Genomic DNA, 21,407 nt, shown 5'->3' with positions numbered 1-21,407 from the left:
TCACTGCTGGTGTTGAGTTATGACCCGGCAGCGCGTTTCGCTGGCTAGATTGACCCATTTCAGGAGAGGAGAAACTCTTCGAGAGAGAGGCGAGTGACAGTAACTAACAGGGCACCATATTCCCTATATAGTGCAATACTGTACTTTGACCAGAGCCCTATAGGGCCCGTTCAAAAGTAGTACACTAAATAGTGTTAAGGGAGCCATTTGGGACTTAGCCGGTGTCAGGCTATGCTGCTGGTGAGGATTTGTCACACATACCAATAGAGACGGTATGTTATTATATTGTGGTGAAATAAATAGAATAGATAGGGGGGAGTGTGTGTGTGGGGTGGGTGGGATATATGTGTGTGTGGGGTGTTGGGGGGGTTGTGTTTGTGTGGGAGGGTGTGCATCTGTGGCGGGGGAGTGTAAGTGTTTGTTTGCATGCTTGCATGTGTACAGCGGTGGTGTTCGTTGTGTTGTGTGTATGCATCTGCACACTTCCCACGGGTGTTGCATTAAACACAAAACAAAATCCAAAAAACAAACCCAAGCTACAATATCCATGAGGAGAAAAAAAATTGTTTTCAGGAAATCTCAAAACTACTTTTAAAAACAATCTACATTTTTCATAAAAACCTGCTGCATAATCACTCATGAAACTGAATGAGTCAAATCTATAAATCAATATGGTGAGCAAAATGTGCAAGAGAAACCTTCACGATGAAACATGTTGCCGATTGATTGTATACAATATATTTAAAGAGCCGCCATCTTTTGATGACTCATCCTCAGATGTTAGCCGTAGAGCGTTTTAAATATTCAAGCACGAGCTATAGCTCAACCTTTAGCAGTGTCAGTACTTTTGACAGCACCTAAAATGCAACTAAGTCCTTGCAATGTTTGCAGACACGCTATTTTTCTCAGTAAAACAGCGAAGAGGCGATAGGTGTTGTGTCACAAATTGAATGTTCTGTGTTCAAGGTCGGACATCTATATTGAGGCCTGCATTCCATAACAAGCATAAAAATACAACTCTACGGGCCATTTAATTGAATCCCTAAATATTACTTTAAAGTAACTGCCCAGTGTTTCCAGATTTTTATGAAATATCACCTATAATTACTTACAATATAAGTGAAATATGCTTCCTTCACCAAAAATTGTAATTTAGTATGTTTTATAGCAGCTTTTCTGTGTTGGAATGGTGTGGGCGTACCCAAAACAACAGAATGGTGCGGGGGTATACTGGTAATAAAAAATATTAATTCTGATAGGCCAGATCCTCCTCCAGACCGCTGATTGGCCAGCTCATCATGTTCTATGAGCAGACAGCAAGTATTTGAGCAAGTATATGTTTGAGATACAAGTTTGAGGTGGGGTTTTTGAAGTGTTTTTTTTTCTCCAATTTATGCTTTGGCCACAAATAAATAAATAAATAAATAAATATATATATATTTTTTCACCTTTATTTAACTAGGCAAGCCAGTTAAGAACACATTCTTACTTACAATGACGGCCTACCCCGGCCAAACCCTAACCCGGACGACGCTGGGCCAATTGTGCGCTGCCCTATGGGACTCCCAATCACGGCCTGTTGTGATACAGCCCAGGAAGGAACCAGGGACTCCAGTGACGTCTCTAGCACTGAGATCCAGTGCCTTAGACTAGAGGTCGACCGATTATGATTTTTCAACGCCGATACCGATTATTGGAGGACCAAAACCAGATACCGATTAATCGGCCAATTATTATTATGATATATATATATATATATATAAATAAACACACAGCTCTGATGTGACAACGATACTGAAGAGTCTGCTTAGGAGACAAATACTCTCAACTGTTTGAATAATAAAAATACAGTTTAAGTTACCTGTGATGAATGCTGAAAACAAAAACTAATTTCTATATGCAGGAAATCCTATTTTAATAATGGGCATGGTAAGAATTGACTAACAAAGTGCGAGTCATAATTACCATGACACCTTCTAGCAAAATCTGAAAAGCGGTTCCTTCATTTATTCCATAGGATATTTTTAGATTAACTTAAAATAAGGTCTGTGTTTGGTTTAGGCTTACACCACCTTGCCAATTTTATAACTGTGTAGATATCCATAGGATATAACTCTGATCAATATAAGCGAAGATAATTTTTTTTGTAGAGTGGATTAATGAAAATATGTTGACAAACGTTACCTAGTGAGATTTACACGGGTATCAAAACACCGAGGCGGTTTAAGCACAAAACACAGACCTTATTTGAAGTAGATCAAGACATTCTCTATGGAAGACATGAACGGTAAAATAACGAAGGAACCCCTTTCAAGTTCAGCTGCAAGTTATTACAGGAATTATGACACGTCGACTATTTCTCTCTAAACCATATACCTTTGACTATTACGAGCCTGCTGCTGCCTACCACCGCTCAGTCAGACTGCTCTATCAAATATCAAATCATAGACTTAACTATAATATAATAAACCTTAGGTCATTAATATGGTCAAATCCGGAAACTATCACTCGAAAACATTATTCTTTCAGTGACATACGGATGGAACCGTTCCGTATTCTAACTAACGGGTGGCATCCATAAGTCTAAATATTACTGTTACATCGCACAACCTACAATGTTATTTCATAGTTCCGTAAAATTCTGGCAAATTAGTTCGCAACGAGCCAGATTCTGTATACCCCGATTCTGCGTGCAACGAACGCAAGAGAACTGAACTGAATTTCACCTGGTTAATATTGCCTGCTAACCTGGATTTCTTTTAGCTAAATATGCAGGTTTAATAAATATATACTTCTGTGTATTGATTTTAAGAAAGGCATTGATGTTTATGGTTAGGTACAGTCGTGCAACGATTGTGCTTTTTTTCGTAAATGCGCTTTTGTTAAATCATCCCCGTTTGGCGAAGTCTGCTGTCTTTGTTAGGAAGAAATAGTCTTCACAGTTCGCAACAAGCCAGGCGGCCCAAACTGCTGCATATACCCTGACTCTGTTTGCAAGAGAAGTGACACATTTTCCCTAGTTAAAAGAAATTCATGTTAGCAGGAAATATTAACTAAATATGCAGATTTAAAAATATATACTTGTGTATTGATTTTAAGAAAGACATTGATGTTTATGGTTAGGTACACGTCGGAGCAAAGACAGTCCTTTTTTGCAAATGCGCACCACATCGATTATATGCAAAGCAGGACAGGCTAGATAAACTAGTAATATCATCAACCATGTGTAGTTAACTAGTGTTCATGATTGATTGATTGTTTTTTTATAAGATAAGTTTAATGCTAGCTAGCAACTTACCTTGGCAACATAAAGCAGGTGGTTAGAGCGTTGGGCTAGTTAACGTAAGGTTGCATCCCAAAGCTGACAAGGTAAAAATCTGTCATTCTGCCCCTGAACAAGGCAGTTAACCCACCGTTCCTAGGCTGTCATTGAAAATAAGAATGTGTTCTTTAACTGACTTGCCTAGTTAAATAAAGGTTTCAAAAATAAATAAATAAAATAAAAAATATTTAAAAAAAAAACAAAAAAAATGTTTTTTAAAATAAAATAAAAAAAATAATAAAAAAAATAAAAAAATAAAAATCGGCTAATCGGTGGCCAAAAATACGGATTGTTATGAAAACTTGAAATCGGCCCTAATTAATCGGCCATTACGATTAATCGGTCGACCTCTACCTTAGACCGCTATGATACAGACCAGAATGGAACCAGGGTCTGCAGTGACGCCTCTAGCACTGAGATGCAGTGCCTTAGACCACTGTGATACAGCCCAGGATGGAACCAGGGTCTTCAGTGATGCCTCTAGCACTGAAATGCAGTGCCTTAGACCGCTATGATACAGACCAGAATGGATCTAGGGTCTGCAGTGACGCCACTAGCACTGAGATGCAGTGTCTTAGACCGCTGTGCCACTATCAGCAATAATCCAATCTTTCCTACCTCACTGGTACAATGGTGTCATTAGTGACACCTGAGTAAGTAACGGAGTTAACAAAAAATAAATATGACAACTCAGAGGTGACAGCAGCCCTGCCGCCGGGGAGCCTGGGAAAAAAGGGAGTGAGTCAGTGATTTAGGGGGGTCCTCACTTTAAGACATTGTCCCGGGAGTAGAATAGAGACGCTATGCATTGGGAAGCTGCAGCTTCACTTTGGTCTCACAGAGGATGGTTTCCCCTGGTTCTGACGGGCCCTGATGCGCTTGTGTGTTAGTTGTATTATGCCTGAAAGAGGAGAGTATTTACTTCATTGGAGAGGATATGGAGAGGTTCCCTCTTTCTCTCTCTCTCCTTCTCTCTCTCCCTTTGGTGGTCCTTGTGTCATCTCTTCCCCAGATGTTATGATGCCTTTCACACACAGTATCTCTTCTTTCTGTCCTCTGTATCTCTTTTTTCATCATCCCCTTTCAGTTGACTCTTTCCACCTCAACTTCTCTCTCTCTGTGTCTCTATCTCGCTCTCTCTTTCTCTCCCTCTCTCTTCGTCCCTCCAGCACCCTGCAACACAAACACAACCTGTTCCGTAGGGCCATGAATTATTTATCCCCACTGTCATTCCCGGTGGTAGAACTGGGGCGCCGTGTGAAGAAGAGAGGGAAGGGGGAGGAGAGAGGAGGGGGGCAAAGGTGTATTCCTGCATGCCTAAGAAAGGAAGCCACAGCAATGTCTTCCTTTTGTATAAACACATTGATCCACAAAGCACACACAATTTAGAGCGTAAGGTGACACTTTAGGTGCTTTAGGTGAAGAACAGGGACTTCCTCTGGGCAGATATAGCATGATGTACCCTGTTGAGGCATGTACAGGTGCACTCTATGTACTAACTAATCCAATTTGGTGGTTTAATAAGCGTCAGTGTGACTTGGTGTTTTTCCCTTAGCTTAGATACCAGGGATGGAACAAAATGTTTGGGCACTGGCCAGCCGGGCTAGTTTACTGCGACTGCCTGGAGCAGACCCAGCACTGCAAAATTGGTTTTGTGAATGTTCCCAGAACATTTCAATAAAGTTGTCCTTGGAATGTTCCTGGTTTGCTGGGGAGACTTTGACATGGTTGCCATTTTTGCCAAATTACTAGAACTTAATATATTTTTGTATATAGGGAAATATGTGATAAATTAGACATACATTAAAGTAACAGCCCAGTGAAAATCTAACTTTTAAAAGTTCATATTGTGTTAACTCTTACCCAAATAATGTTGTTGACACATCCTATACTCATGCTCCTTTACACCCCATTATTTATATTTCTACTTTGCACTTTCTTCCACTGCAAATCTACCATTCCAGTGTTTTACTTGCTATATTGAATGTACTTCGCCACCATGGCCTTTTCCTCCCTTATCTCACCTCATTTGCTCACATTGTATATAGACTTATTTTTCTACTGTATTATTGACTGTATGTTTGTTTTACTCCATGTGTAACTCTGTTGTTTTATGTGTCAAACTGCTTTGCTTTATCTTGGCCAGGTTGCAATTGTACATGAGAACTTGTTCTCAACTTGCCTACCTGGTTAAATAAAGGTTAAGTAAATAAAATAAATAAATACATGGTGACAGGTAAATTATGACAAGATTTTTCAGATTGGACGGAGGTGGATGGGATACTTGATGACAGTTTGATAGGGAGGATTTTTTGGATAGTTACATTGCCATTTAATACTATCACAGATCACTCTTTTTCTCCTGTGTTTAGGAATGCACATTACTAGGTAAATACTAGACTTGTGTCCCTCTTTCTGCCAAACAAGCCGGGCGACTAATTATTGCTCATATACAGATCTATATGAGCAGGGGTTAGCTTTCCAGGGTTTAGCTTTCCAGAGGTTAGCTTTCCAGGGGTTAGCTTTCCAGGGCTAGTTCACTTAGTTGTCTTCAAGTTAAGACAGGCACAGAAGTCGACTGCTGTTCCTCACTCTCAGTCTACTTTAGGAGAACATGGGGATAGGTTGAACCTGACCATGATGACAGATAAAGTTTTTCAGAGTTTAGGAATGCATGTTTTAATAGTTTGTAACACCCCAACTTCACACAAACCTTGTAAGCCACATTGTATACTGGTATTGAGACCTCATAAACACAGGGTGGGCTAGTGCTCATATCGACCATACTGTCTGATAGTCAATATACACCACAACGTCAGCTGGTCCTCAGACCACAGTGTCTACTGGTATTGAGACCTCATAAACACAGGGTGGGCTGGTGCTCATATCGACCATAATGTCTGCTAGTCAATATACACCACAACGTCAGCTGGTCCTCATAGACCACAGTGTCTACTGGTATTGAGACCTCATAAACACAGGGTGGGCTGGTGCTCATATCGACCATACTGTCTGCTAGTCAATATACACCACAACGTCAGCTGGTCCTCATAGACCACAGTGTCTACAGGTCCTCACCATATTGTTTGTTTGATCAGCAACTGACACAGGCCTGGCAAAGGGAGTGTGTGGAATGTCCTGGAATAGTCTCATGGAAGGTCAAAAATGCATTCTCATGAGACTTTTACATTTTTGACCCTGCACACCATGCCTGCTGTTCTAAGTGTGCAGTACACCTATAGCAGCTCTGTACTTTCCAAATGTAATGTATCAAAACAGGTAGCTACTGTATACATCAGTATCTAATCAGTCCACATACATTTGTCATTTGCTTTTTGTACAGTAGGCACAAAATTACATTTCAAGGTATAATCTCAATTGACAAGATCTTTTTTAAATTTGTTTTATTTAACTATGCAAGATAGTTAAGAACAGATTCTTATTTACAATGACAGTCTACCAGGGAACAGTGGGTTAACTGACTTGTTTAGTGGCAGAACAACAGATTTTGACCATGTCAGCTCAGTGATTTGACCCAGCAACCTTTTGGTTACTGGCCCAACACTCTAACCACTAGACTCACAGACTCACTGACAGACAGACGGATAGATGGAGACAAGGTGGGAGGGGAAGGATTAATAAAAGGAAAGTAAGTAATGAAGATGAGAACAAGGAGACAGAGAGGGGGGGGAGGAGAAACAAAACAAGCAAAGGGGAGGGAGACACGGCTGTCCCTGAAGTAAGCAATGTTCTCACCACGGCTCACGACCCTCCTGTCGCCCTCATGTATAAGTCATGGCCTGTCAACTGTTCCAACACACACACACGCATACACAGTCTCTCACACACTAAACCCTTTCTATTTTTCTGCCCCTTGGCCATGGAGAGGATCTGAATTCCCATCACTACCAACCCCACCCCTCTTGAAAACATCTGACCGAGCAGACAAAAGACAAACTACAAAACTTTCTTTGAAAGTTCCCCACAGAAATCTCTTTCTCTCTCAGATTGCTTTATTGGCATGAAATACAATTTGTAGATATTGGCAAAGCAGTATAGTGGTACAGCATAAATACAGTACAATGTAACGAGGATAATAAAATACAGCTCATTTCAGTAGTAATATTAATAGTACATAATCATGTACACAGGTGCAACACTACTCCTGCTGTATTGTGTAATCTTCGTTCGATAAATGTAATTAAATAAAAATAAGATTATAAAAATAATGAATGGCTAATAAACAACAAAATGTACATGGATGATGGTTACATTATGTATAACTTCTAAGTTATATACAATGTAAATACTTCATGGAATTAATGTTCATAGACAATCTCTGTGTCTTCCTTTTTCTATAGCCAGTTGGTGGTCACTGGGCCTGTATTTGTTCGAGGATCTGTCTCTGTTTATTGTGTGTTTTTGTTTCCTTTTCCCAATTTGTCAAATAGGAGGAGGTTTTAATATCTGTAACAATCTTATTGAGTTCCCTATGTTTGGATAATAAGGTTGTTTAATGGTTTTTAACAGCTGACATAAGGGACTCTTTTCAGGGTTCAGCTCTTGGGTATCCAGTGATTTAAATTGTTAGGATGTTTTGGGGCTTAATTTCAAATGGTGGCAAAGTTTAAGTGTCCTTTTCTTTATGTTTACAATTAAAGGGAATCATCCACTCATCCACTCAGCATGCATGATTTCGTACTTTCTTTTGGATATTTAGGATAATTCTGCAGAATTCTGTATACAGATTTTCTATTGGGGTTTTCTCCCAATGCTTATAATCGTAATTACAGGTTGGACCCCAAACCTCACCAAAAATATAGTGCAATTGGTAAAATTACACAATTTAATATTTTGCACCAGATTTGGATAGGATTTTTTGGGAGGGATAATTTTATTTTCATGGAGTAAAATGCTTTGCGGGATTTTAATTTTAGTGCATTCACTGCCAAACCAGGTAGTTGTACCATTGGGTATGTTCAACCATGTTATTTCCTTATTTGAAAGTGTCTGTTGCTTTGATTCCTGGCCTTTTTCGGGAAAATCACAACTTTGGTTTTCTGAAAGTTGATGTTGATTGCCCAGTTGATACTGTATTCCCAAAGAATGTTAAGTTGTTCCTGTAGACCTTGCTCTGTTGGTGACAGTTAGACAAGGTCATCTGCATAGAGAAGTAATCTGACCTCATCTTTGAGGGTGAGTCCAGGGGCTACAGATCGGTCCAGCAACACTGCTAGTTTGTTGACGTAGACATTGAATGAGGTTGGACTTACACTGCATCCTTGTCTCACTTTATTTTATTATTGTTCAGTCTAATACTACGTGTTGTCCGTGTAAATAGATTGTATGACGTCGTAAACTTTGCTTTCAACGTCATTTTGGAGGATTTTGTAACATAATTAATCATGGAATCAAAAGCCATTCTTAAAATCAACAAAATATGCAAATACTTGTCCTCTGCTTTTCTGATGAACATGCTGGTTTATTAGTGTGTTTAATGTGTGTATGTGGTCTGTTGTTCTGTGTTTGGATTGAAAGCCAATTCATTTTTTGTTGAGAGCATTATATTGTGTGAGGAAGGTCTGTATTTGGTCATTGAGAATACAGCAAAATATTTTCCCCATGTTACTGGTGACACATATCCCCTATAGTTAATAGGTTCTAATTTGTCAATTTTTTAATATATGGGGTTATGAGCCGCTGGTTCCAAATGTCAGGGAAGCAGCCACTCTCAAAAACCAGGTTGAATAGTTTTAATAAGGCATCCTGCAGCTCATCAGTACTGTGTTTAAGCATTTCATTCCTGATGCTGTCAGGGCCTTTCTCCCTCTCCCTCTGCCCTCCTCCCACCTTCCCTCCCTCCCTAACCATGTAAAGCTCTCTTCAGTTCATCAAGTTTCCTAGTGGGACGTGCACCTCGGAATGGCCACCCCTGACACGGAAGTTAATTGGCGGAAGCTTTGGGGATAAACTGTCCCGTTGGGAGGTGGCCCAGGCTGCTGCGACGTTGCTAGCTCCCGCTAGCCAACATGCCCGTCGGGCCAGGGGTTGATGCTACAGTAAACCACAGTGGATCGGGACTTGGGCTCTGACCTGAGGTTAATAGAATTTCTGTGTACCTTTAGCCAGCTACCCAGCCGACCACACTGCCGGAACCCCATGAAATAACAGTAAAATGGTCTGATGGTGAAGTAGACATTCTTGATATTCACGTCACAACATATATACATTAACTCTACAATACATTTCAATAGAAAATGAGCAAAAACAGAAAAGATCCTGCAACTGTGGAGGGGTAAATACCTGTCTATTTATGGGAAAGTTACACTGATTAACTCTTTAGTCATATCTCATGTCTACTCCAGATGACTGGTTTTTCAAATCATATGAGCAAAAAAATGTTCTGCTTTATCTGGAACTCTAAGCCAGACAAGATAAACGTGCCTGTCTATATTATAATGAATGAGTTTGGTGGGCTAAAATGATTAAAGATTAAACCATTAAACCTTCTCACTAAAAGCTTCACTTATACAAAATGTTTACTTAAACAGTAATTGGTTCTCCAGTAGATTACTAAGAAAAGCTCATCTGTTGTTCAAAAAGGAACTTTTTGCCCTTACACAGATTACAACTTCAGAGGTTTGGTTAATTGAAACCCAAACCTTGTTCAAAGTATCTATCTCCCTTTCTCAAACAAGCCAGGCATTGGTTACAATTACAATTTCATCCTCCAGAAAATATGAAGGATATTACAAATGTTATGGTTAAACTCAAATATAAAGATTGACAAAAATAAAAAAAGAATATAGAAAAAATTATATAAAGTCTATTTTCTTTAAATTATATTATGTATAGGAATGGTAGTTATGTCTCACAGGCAACTATTGGAAATATTTGGGAAGGCTTGTTCAATAAAAGATTACAACCAATTGATTGGGGCACTACCGCAGAAATGGAGGAGGCAAGCGGAGTGGGGGGAAGGTAGAGAACGTGTCTGTCTGCCCTATATTAAGGACCCAAATTTGTTCCTCATTTGAGGAACTTAATGTTGACAGCTACACCATACAAAATTCTTGCCACAAACAAAATGTTAAATATATGGGGCATACAATCATCTCAGCTCTGCAGATTTTGCTGCAAAGAGACAATCATTAGACCATCTATTCTGGTATTGCCCCCAGGTAGCCGGTTTCTGTACGGCTGAAAAATCATAACATCTGTGGGGGAGGGGAAGGGGGGGCTGCCAGAGGGATTTGGGAATTTGATTGAAGCGGCTTCGCTTCCGGTGTGGAATGTATGTTTTAAAAAATTATATAAAATAAATCAAATAATAAATAAATAACAAGGACTTGGGGAAAGGAGAGGAAATGGTGATTGAACTATCCTTCTCTCTCAAGGATTTGTGTGTGTGTGTGTGTGTGTGTGTGTGTTCCTGTGTAAAGTAAGTAAAGTATGTCTTTGTATATCTGTGCATGTGTGTGTGTTCCTGTGTAAAGTAAGTAAAGTATGTCTTTGTATATCTGTGCATGTGTGTGTGCGTGTGCGTGTGTGTGCGTGTGTGTGTGTGTGTGTGTGTGTATGCTTATATGTCTGTGTATGCTTATATGTCTGTGTATGTGTGTACATGTGTAAGAGAGAGGAGAGAGGGCAGGAGAGAAGGCCACCTGCTGGGAGCCACAAATGGAGAGGAAGGCCCAATAACACTGAGCTGTTATCCAGCCTCCCACCCCCTGACAACAACAACAGAGCGGCACTAACTAGATGGAACTGGAGAAGGAGGGGAGGGCAGACACACACACACACACACAGAGAGAAAGAGCAGGAGATACACACACACACACAGAATATCTGTCTCTCTCTCTTCTCTATCTCAGGGGTGAGATCAATTCTCCATCTATAGTGCTTTTCCACTTCATTCTGCCTATAGGAGGATATTACAAAGTGAGAGGGACTGAGAGAGTATGAAAGGAGAGAGAGGGAGAGAGAAAGTAGATAGATGAGAAAGGAGAGAGAGAAAAAGATAGGAGATAGAGAATCAGAGAAAAATAGAGGTGCTGAAGAATGAGAGAAGATAGACCAGAAACGAGGAGAGAGATAGAGACTGAGTAGAGATAGAGGAAATAGATTGAGAAAGAATAGCTCACCTCTCAATCTTCCAAGTCCCCAGTCAACATCTTCTCACTCCTCCACTCTCTTCTACTCTTTCCCAGCTAAAAATAAAGACATTGTGGCCTCTATTCTGTCTGAAAATGGCTCCTGACTGACATGTATGGGGCTTGGGAACTCATACAGTTATACTGCCGTATTGAGTAAGTGGCAGGATAATACTTCCATTCACAGCGGTAAATAAAAGGAAAGCCGGTGGATAGAAAAGGGAAGTGAAACGTGGCGGCAAAAGATGTGTGGTTTCTTAATTAACGGAGGTGGCAGATTTTTCCAGACCTTGGTTCAACTACTACTTGAAATCTTTTGCATTTGCTTTAGTCTGCCTGGAGCAGGAGTGACAGATAGAATAGTTGCAAAATGTTCAAAACCCTGCCTATTTGTTTTCAATTGTGCCAGGCAAGCACAATTAAGTCTAGCTGAAGTATTCGACATGATTTCGAGTAGTGTTTGAACCCAGGCCTGCGAATTTCACCATACACACCAGTTTTTTTTCTTTTCTTTCTTTTAATTTTTTTTTATGGCAAGTCACCTCACTAATTAACTCTCAAGGACTTGAATTAAAGAATAATAAAGAAGGAAAGGTCAGTCAACAATGGTCGACATTGACTGGTGAGGGGCGAGAGTGGAGGAGAGACTTTAAGAACACGGCGTGCGTGTGTGAGTGGGGTGAGAGTGTGTGGGTGGGTGTGCGTGCATGCGTGCGTGCGAGCAAGCAGAAAATCGAGAAGATTGTCATTGTCGGTGTGAGAATCTATGAGTGAGAATCTTAGTAAAGTCAGGTTTAAAAATATCAGGACCACAAAGAAAGTATTTAAAATATACAGGTTCAGAAGAAAGGTTCAGAGGTGCCTATTTTACTGTGAGGGTGTGAGTGCGTGTGTGTGCGTGCATGTACAGTAATGTGTGGCCATTCATTTGACAATCCATTTACATTCCTGATACGATTCAAACTCCCAGTAGGGCCTTGAAGGAAATATTTGGCATCATTACATTCAAAAATCTTCCTTCTCATAAAACTGAATATATATAAAAAAACTGACAATATAGTCATCTCTCAACAATTATAGAATGTGTTTCATTATAAAATGTTTTGCACTTTATTTTAGACAATAAAGAATTCACAGAGGGGGAGACAGGCAGGTGGGAGAAACAGTACAAAGGGTTGGAGTGGGGATTTAACCCCGGTCTCCAGTAGAAAGAGGAGTATGTGTGACTACAGCCAGGAGGGTCACTGCTAGACCACAGGCCACTGCAAGACCACAGGACCCTCTGGGCTTTGCATTTTAATTGCAAAGTTAACTTCAGACAGGGTATGATTTGGTCATGGAAAGCAGGTGTTGTCCATTCATTATGGACTTTGTCACCTTGCTTTATTATTAGAGCCTGATACTTAATACTGCATGGACGTGCTAACCAACAGAGAGAGAGAGGGAGTGAAATAATGTGTGTGTGTGTGTGTGTGTGTGTGTGTGTGTGTGTGTGTGTACGAATGAATGTGTGTGAGAGAGAGAAAGAGAGGGCAGAAAAGCGAGAAGATTGTAATCACTAGCTGCGCTCCCCCTCTCTTCCTCTCTCTCTCCCTCCCTCCTTCGCTCTCCCCTGCCTCACAGCCATGGATAAATTATGAATGCTTATTAAAAAAGGGCAATATTCAGCATCCAAAATAAACGCATGAGGTGGTGAGAGACATAAAAGAGAGAAACAAACAAAAAGGTGTGGAGGATGAGGAAGAAGAAGAGTTAAAGTCACTGGAGATTTGGGTGGTCACGGGCACTATACGTCTGGTTTTCTAGGCCACAGGCCTTAACAAAGTGTATCAACAACTATACCACATAGCCTTCCATGAGTGAGAGAGAGTGAATTCCAACCTGCGCATTGACATGGAAATCAATGGCACAATGTTTGGTTGCACAGAAATTATTAACATTACTTAGTGTAACTAGTGACCCTTCATGACAATCCAATCATTGTTTAAATGACCTCGTCAGTGGTGAGGAAAGAGTGTCCATGCTCAGGGTAGAAGTTTTCCTTTTCAGGCACAGATATAGGGTCAGCCTGACCCTGCCCAAATCTTAATTCAACCATTAGGCCTAGGTGTAGAAATGCATAGCTGATCCCGCGATTGTATAACGACCCCTCAATAGAGAAGCTCTCTCTATTTCTCTCTGTCTCTCTCATGTTAGCACCACTCTTGATTGAGTACCCCTCTTGAGTGTTGGAAGCTTCAGACAACAATATTGAAATGCAAAGCAGCACAATCGATGAACAGTAAAGCAACGAGGGATCACGGGAGTCCGAGGTGCGATAGCAACAGTAGCGTCAGCCGCTACAGTATCTAAAGAAAAGCCTACATCCACTAGCGTCCTGTCCAGACAGGGAATGTAGGCCTACAATGCATTTTATTTTACTTGTACAATAAGCTTCCTCAGGCTAACCCTGTGGGCTGTTCTGGTTCTGAAAGGGCTTACTTATTTACTTCATGACAGGGCTAACGAATATGATAGGTATAAAAGGGCTTTCGGAGCAGTAGCATCAAATCAGGCGTGCTTGTGGCATTCGGTTCCCAGCGGACAGCAAGTTGCATCTGTCTCCATAGGAAGTGAGAACATTCCAAAAACAGGAAAAGCCATTTTAAAGCTCCTCAATACACAGTTGTGTGCCAAGCTCACGGCAGATTTCCTGACGTTTTCTACTGTTCTTGCATAATTCTCCATCTCGCACCTGTGTAACATCGCACCTGTGTAACATATTTAACCGAGGCAGCAGGAGACCAGACGCGTTTGTTGATTGCACAGTGAATTATTACGACTAAGGTCCTTCCTCCTCGTAGTCTAAACCTAAGAATCATCATCATGACCAAGAATGCAATAGAATAATACTGACTTTAGACTCTCTCTCATCTCCTGTAAACGTGTGGGTTTGTGCAAGATCATTTTTTAACGGGCCTAGTTCGTTAGGAGGTCATTTGTATTTTGCGTGCTACATGCATTCATTCACATAGCCCACAAAAAAAGGAGAATTCAAAACGATCTATTCAGGATGAGCTCACCAAACCCAGTCGGATCCTCAACGCAAAGCCGACCATACTTAAAGTTCTAACTAGTTTGAGGTCATACTTATTAGTTTGAGCGCAACCATGTTGGTTATCCACACTGTACAGCGCCCATGGGACAACTGAGCAAATACTATAGGCTACATCAGACAACAGAACAATGCATAACCTTAGCAATGCAAAACATAAGCATGTTATACATTTAGGCTTTCACAAGAAGTACGGGGGATACCTAGTCAGTTGTCCAACGGAATGTATTCAACAGAAATGTTTCTTCCGCATTCAACCCAACCCCTCTGAATCAGAGAGTTGCGGGGAGCTGCCTTAATCGACACCCACGGCGCCCAGGGAACAGTGGGTTAATTGCCTTGCTCAGGGGCAGAATGACAGATGTTTACCTTGTCAGCTCGGGGATTTGATCCAGCAACCTTCCAGTTACTGGACCAACGCTCTAAGTAGACAGACAGGCAGTCAACTGCCATTGACAGGCAGTTTCTCAAAGTAAGACTAGTGAAATATTTACTAAGATATATATTTGTTAATTAAATAGCAAGCCTGCGTTTGACATTTAACAGCTAGAGTGTGACGTGCCCCTGTTTGGAGAGCTGGAAAGGGTAAAAGTGTGATCAGAGAGCTTTAAATATTGCAGCTGCTTTCCTTGGTTTATACATAATTGTAATGTAATGTGCATAGGCTACCTGTCCAATTTGCAGCGAAGATCATCTACTTGGCTTCAAACCGTTCCTTCGTCATACTGTCATACTGTTATGCAGAAACATGCTTTTCTCGACCACAGTGCCGAATCCTCTATAAGGTCTAAGGTATATGTGTGGTGACTGTCACAAGAGTAAAATGTCCTATGGTCCTAAAGTAAACAAAATAGTTGTAGCAGTTCAGCTGTAGCGGCTGGAGATTCAACACCATTCAAGGGTAGAGCAACCACTCGACACTAGGAAAAACGTTATTTATTTTTTGCCCAAACTTTTTTGCATTGTGGAGTAAATGGCAACTAAACGAAAATATTTCAACTGTTCCTTTGAAATCCCAGTTATGTCCTCACTCCTTACACACAACACAGCTAAATGTCTAAATTCTTCAACAGTCACATCTGTGCGTATGTGCTGCCCCGGAGCAGAATCTCACATTATAAGCTCCTGTAGCCTTTAAATACGACGTTCATAATTTCTTTCATTCCAATTTCTTGATATAGCCTATAGGCTTGGTGCGTCACGAACAGTAAAAACGATGTGGTGTTGATCTTTGGCGCTGTCGTATTAAATTCCTGCCAACACATCCAACAGGCGAGTGGAACTAAAAAAAAAAAGTTTTCAGACCACATTCTTATTAATTAGCCTATTTAGGTAGCGTGTGCCTTTTAATCTGCAGTTTACTCGATATGACAGTGCAGGGCCGCTCCCGTAGTATGTTCAATGATAACTATGTAGGTTTCAATTGGGTAATTATGCAATAGCCTACTAGGAATCCGCCCGAGGCCAGGCTCTTCTTGGTGACATTACCGAGGATTTAGTAAGCCTCCTACCTTTTCTCATTACAATGAACTTTTCATGTGAAATAGATTTTTATGACAGACCATTTACATGTGCCAAGCAAGCCAGAGGTGGAAATGCATTAGGCCAATTATTATCATTGTTCATTTTAATAATATTATAGCCTAACTAGTTAATGACACCGATAAAGAAAATGTAGGCTACTGGGACAAGACAATTAAGATCATATGATGAATAGGGGAAAAATGTAACCAAACCGGACTGTGTCCAATGTGCAATAACTCAATAGTTGCGCCACTTATTACCATCATATTAAACTGAATGGACACACAAACACACACTTTCGTATCTCTTACCGTAAACTCCTTGCCCTCGTGTGTATGGGTGGATGATAGAAAATAACAAAATCCAGAAAAGCTCCATCTTTAGCTTCGATCCCTCATAACCTGGAAATAGTCTGAGAGAGAGAGAAGAGCAGGTTTTAGTGAATAAGAAGAGGGCATGAGAGCACCTTGACTAGATCAAAGGAGCCACGGTAGATTGTGGCGTGTAACGGCTACAGTAGGCTAGTTTATAATCCAGACGAGAGAACAAGTGGGGAGTCTATCAAATATATGTTTGTTCTGTCCGGGAATCGTGTCAACTCCCTCCCACAGATAATACAATCATAATAATTCGTGGGTTAAAGTAATTTCGAATCGCATGCATCGTCTCAAACCGGGTTAAACGACGGGCAATTCAGTTGCAGACTCTGGATAATCAAAAGATTACAGGACAGCTCTGCCATTGTCCTCTCGGGATTGACAGGATTGCCTAAAGTAATTATGGTTTATTTCTGAAATTGCTAACCGGCAGGTAAGGGCAGCGAGCATAACAATATTTCAAATGGTGGCCTGAGTGCTGGGGTCATGTACCTACCTGCATATCACCACGCGCATAGCCTATATTAAGCACATGTGGGTGTACAGACGCGCGCGTGCACACACACACACACGACCTGTGGACAAAAGCCGTAGCATTCATTCAGAAAAAATGTAACATTTCCACGATTACCAATAGGCTACATTCCTCACCCAACAGGTGATAAAATGGAGTAATAAGCAATAGACAACTGTGCCAAATCGACCACGTTAACTGACATGTGGTATTGTGGTTTAATCGAATGGCTATTAAAGGGAAGTTGTAGTAAAACGAGTCAATAAATATTATTGATGCACTTTGTCACTCAATTTGGCGACCGATTGAGCTTTTCCTAGTCTGCACTATTTTACAAAAGTAGGTCATAGTGTATACTAGTGTATATCTAGCGCAACATGTGTCTCAAAAGCAACTAAAGTCTGCATGTATTAAGTCTGCACGCGCTCTCTGACCTCACCCCATTGAGGATGGCGACCTTTCCACATAAACGGGTGCTTACCCACGTCCCACGTTTGAATAGTCTACTTAGCCTAGTTAGGGAATAAAATACAAGCATATTCAAATCGTAGGCTATAACATGCAGGAAGATAATATATCCAGGATCAAACTTTTAAGACAGTATCCTACTGTCAATCTGTCTGTCCATAAGTGAAGCATATTGAAAAAACATCGCAGTAAATGGGTTCACTGACAGCAATATTGTCGAATTTCATTTACCTTACTCAGAGGTGTAGTCAGCGCAGCGGGTGGGCTGTCTTGAAACTAAGTCTACGACGCGATATTCCGTACCCTCACGCGGCTCAGCGATAATTCAGTTTCAAGACCCCTTTAGATGTCTTACCATAAATGCGTTGTAAATTTAGGTATCCCCACTTAAGTATTCCGGTTTCGTAGAATTTCTTAGTTCCAATGTCGATTTATACCAATTCTCAAAAGAGAGTAGAAATGTGATAAGAATTCACCGGGTAACTTTTAACGCACGGAACCCTTCGTTTTGAATCTTTAGGGGAGCCGCTCCTTGTATCCACAAAGCGGATTCCTCATAAACCCAGCAGTCCGAAATCACTCTGATTCTCTCCCTTTCGGCGTTGAATCTGCCGTATTTCTTACGCCTCTTATTTCTTTAAACAGTTCAGTGGAGATATATTTCAGTCCCGCGTAGGTTATTGGAAATTATAGGCTATCAAAATAAAGTCCCACTCTCCATACACTACACCGCTCCTCCCCTCGCGTCTCCAAGTAGCCTACTGTTTGCCAGTGGAAGTATGTGCGCAGACTGAGAACGATGTGATGGACTCCTTGGCCAAAAGCGGCACAGCTGAGATGCGCACGTCTCACTGAACAGGTTGTCAAAGACAGGCTCATGTATCTTCTGCCTCTCTCTGTGTCTCTCCTATCTCTCTCCCTCTGTCGGACGTCAATTCAACTCCAAGTTCGCTTCTCCCGCCCCACGCAACATGAGTGACGTTCGCAATAGACTGACGAGTCGACCTGAGCGAGAGGGATGGATGGGGAGGTAATTTGTTTTGTGGTGGTTTTGGTCGAATTTGCGACTGTAGTTCCACTCGTGGAGGAATGCCAATTATAGGCAGTGCAGCTGCAAACAGGTCCTGCCTACTGAATACTGTCCCTGGCTCCCAACGGGGCAATTCGATTTTTTTTTATTATTTTTTTTAAAGAGGCCGAGAAAGGAATGAAAAATCAAGAAAAATCACAGTCTCTCTCTCTCCCCCACTCTCTTCCATCCCTCCTCCGTACTCCCAAGCTCTCCCTCTCATCTCCGTCTGTCAGTTTCTCTACGCACGGAGCCGACGTTTTAGTCCTACTCAATGTGGCCACAAAGCGGCGTATTTTAGCTAATTTTATTTCACGTGTGACTTCTCCCCGGATTGATGGATTGATAGATTCAGAACGGAATTGATAGTTGATACATTTCAAATGTTCTAATTGACTCATCAATAAAACATATAGTAGCCTTCTCAAACATGTAACCTATTCATTTTTGTTAGGAAGCAGCTTGAACCACAGAGGTAGGTTGCAGCAGCGCTGTATATCCTCAGGTGCTTTGCTGTTTCCCTCGGCCTGTGCATTTCAGCACCATTGATGCTGTCCACTAACACAGACACGTGCTAAACTGCTGCTTTATGTCTCACTGGTGTGCATGTCTCTCTCTTTCTCAGACACTCTCTCCCTAGCTCTCTCTTTCTCACACACGCGCGATGGTAAATATTTCAAATGTTGACAAGTATTTGCGTACACATGTCCAGCTCTGTGAAGGAATAACCTGTAAATATTAAATGTGTTTTTCAATGGAGAGCCATGCCATGAAGATAAGATCAAGATATTTGCCTTAGGGCAACTATAAGTTTCATGCTATCCTTTTCATAGATGACCAAAAATGAATATGTGGTCTACTTACAAAATGAACAGACCAGGAATAGTCTGTTCATTTGAATACACATTGTTTGTCTTAATTACTGGATCAAAAGTATCACAGCACACTGAGTATCTCATCCAGTATACCACAAAACATTGACAGTCAATAATCTCTGAATAAAAAAAGTCTGCATACAATTTAATTCTTTTTCCATTGAAAAAGACTGCGAAAGCCAGTCCAAATTATCTCTCTCTGTCTCTTTCTCCCTCCCTTTTGGTCGGCAGCCAGCTTACTTAGCGTGCCTTGCCAAGAGAGCATCATTGGGGCTTAAGTCAGTTCATCACACTACACGTTGTGCTGCTCAGTGTGTGTGTGTGTGTGTGTGTGTGTGTGTGAGAGCGTAGGAATATACTCTGGGTGCCACGCCTTATTGTTGGGATGAGCCCTGTCTAGAAACAGGAGACAAAGGGCTGTGAGACATGGGTTTGATTTTAGACACATGAAAAGTGGGATGTGTACAGAGGGCCGAAGGTAGGCTGACCTCTTCCTCTTGCTCAAGGAAGAGCAGGGGCTGACAACCCAGGGAACACTCAAAGGGCGAGAGACCCGTGGCAGATTAAGGAAGCCTGTTGAGGGCGTAGTCGTCCCACACTAGTTGCTGGCTCCAGGTGATGGGGTTGGCGGAGACCAGGCAGCGAAGAGTTGTTTCCAAGTCTTGGTTGGCTCGCTCCGACTGGCCGTTGGACTGGGGGTGGAACCCGGAGGACAGGCTGACCACGACCCAATGTGCAGAACGCCTTCCAGAACCAGGACGAGAACTGAGGACCCCGGTTGGAGACCATGTCTACTGGGAGTCCATGGCTCCGGAAGACGTGCTGCACCATGAGCTGGGCCGTCTCTTTGGCAGAGGGTAGCTTGGGGAGTAGAATGCGGCTTTGGAAAACCGATCCACTACTGTCAGGATGGTGGTTTTGCCATCAAATGGGGGAGACTCGTGACAAAGTCCAGGGCTATGTGAGACCAGGGACGGTGAGGGACAGGCAGAAGTTGAAGGAGACCAGCTGGAGCTTGCCGAGGAGTCTTGTTCTGAGCACAGACCGTTCATGAGGCGACGAACACAGAAATGTCAGGAATCATGGTAGGCCACCAAAAGCGTTGTCGCACAAAGGCCAGGGTCCAACGGGAGCCCGGGTGGAAGGCAAGCCTGGAGGAGAGTACCTACTCCAGGACCGAGGAGCGGACCGCGTCAGGAATAAACATCCAGACCCGGATTTTGGCTGGGAATGTTGCTCCTTACAAACCTGCTTCCCTATCCCCCAGCTGAGTGCCGTTGCCAGGCACGAGGTGGGAAAGATGGTCTTGGATTCTGGTGTTGTAGCCGTGGGGCTCGACATTCTTGGATCCTGATCGGTATGAGAGGGAGAATTCGAACCGTGTGAAAAGCAGGGCCCATCTAGCTTGCCTGGAATTGAGACACTTGGCGGTGCGGAGATATTCGAGGTTCTTGTGGTCGGTCCACACAATGAACGGATGATCTGCCCACTCCAGCCAGTGCCTTCACTCCTCCAATGCCATCTTCACCACGAGATGCTCATGATTCCCCACATCGTAGTTCCTCCGTGGCATTGAGGCAATGGGAGAAGAAGGTGCAGGGATGTAACTTGAGGTCCAGGGCAGAACGCTGTGACAGGACAGCCCCCTAAAGCATCTCAAAGGCCGAGGAGATGAGTGGTAGCGGTTCTTCACCGTGATGTCGCTGAGACCTCGTTAGTTGATGCACGGGCACAGGGTTTTGTCCTTCTCCACAAAGAAGAACCCTGCGCCGATGGGGGAGGCAGAAGGACGGATGAACCCTGCATCCATTCACGGTCAAAACCGTGAAAACTAGAAAACAGGAACTATAGAAAGAAAGGTGCAAGGGGAAAAATGCTGGTAGGCTTGACAGACAAAACGAACTGGCAACAGAAAAACAGAGAACACAGATATAAATACACTGGGGATAATGGGGAGGGTGGGCGACACCTGGAGGGGGGTGAAGACAAGCACAAAGACAGGTGAAACAGA

The 21,407-nt window shown here is 42.1% G+C and overlaps 1 protein-coding gene across 2 annotated transcripts in view; it reads right to left on the bottom strand.

Annotated features, from left to right (window-relative positions):
* LOC115202803 (MAM domain-containing glycosylphosphatidylinositol anchor protein 1) overlaps positions 1-18,454 on the bottom strand; it is a 443,101-nt gene extending 424,647 nt beyond the window's left edge. Inside the window, exons 1-2 of one of the 2 annotated variants that reach the window (XM_029766841.1) lie at positions 17,684-18,454; positions 16,405-16,505 (exon numbers count right to left, since the gene is read on the bottom strand). In XM_029766841.1, the coding sequence (XP_029622701.1) occupies positions 16,405-16,471 (67 nt within the window). In that variant the 5' untranslated portion in view covers positions 16,472-16,505; positions 17,684-18,454. The remainder of the gene's footprint in view (positions 1-16,404; positions 16,506-17,683) is intronic. The other variant, XM_029766842.1, reaches the window with a different exon arrangement.
* Between the last annotated feature and the right edge of the window lie 2,953 nt (positions 18,455-21,407).

The sequence above is a fragment of the Salmo trutta genome, chromosome 12 (genome assembly GCF_901001165.1).
Source record: "Salmo trutta chromosome 12, fSalTru1.1, whole genome shotgun sequence".
Taxonomy (NCBI): domain Eukaryota; kingdom Metazoa; phylum Chordata; class Actinopteri; order Salmoniformes; family Salmonidae; genus Salmo; species Salmo trutta.
This window is presented reverse-complemented; position numbering and strand designations above follow the sequence as displayed.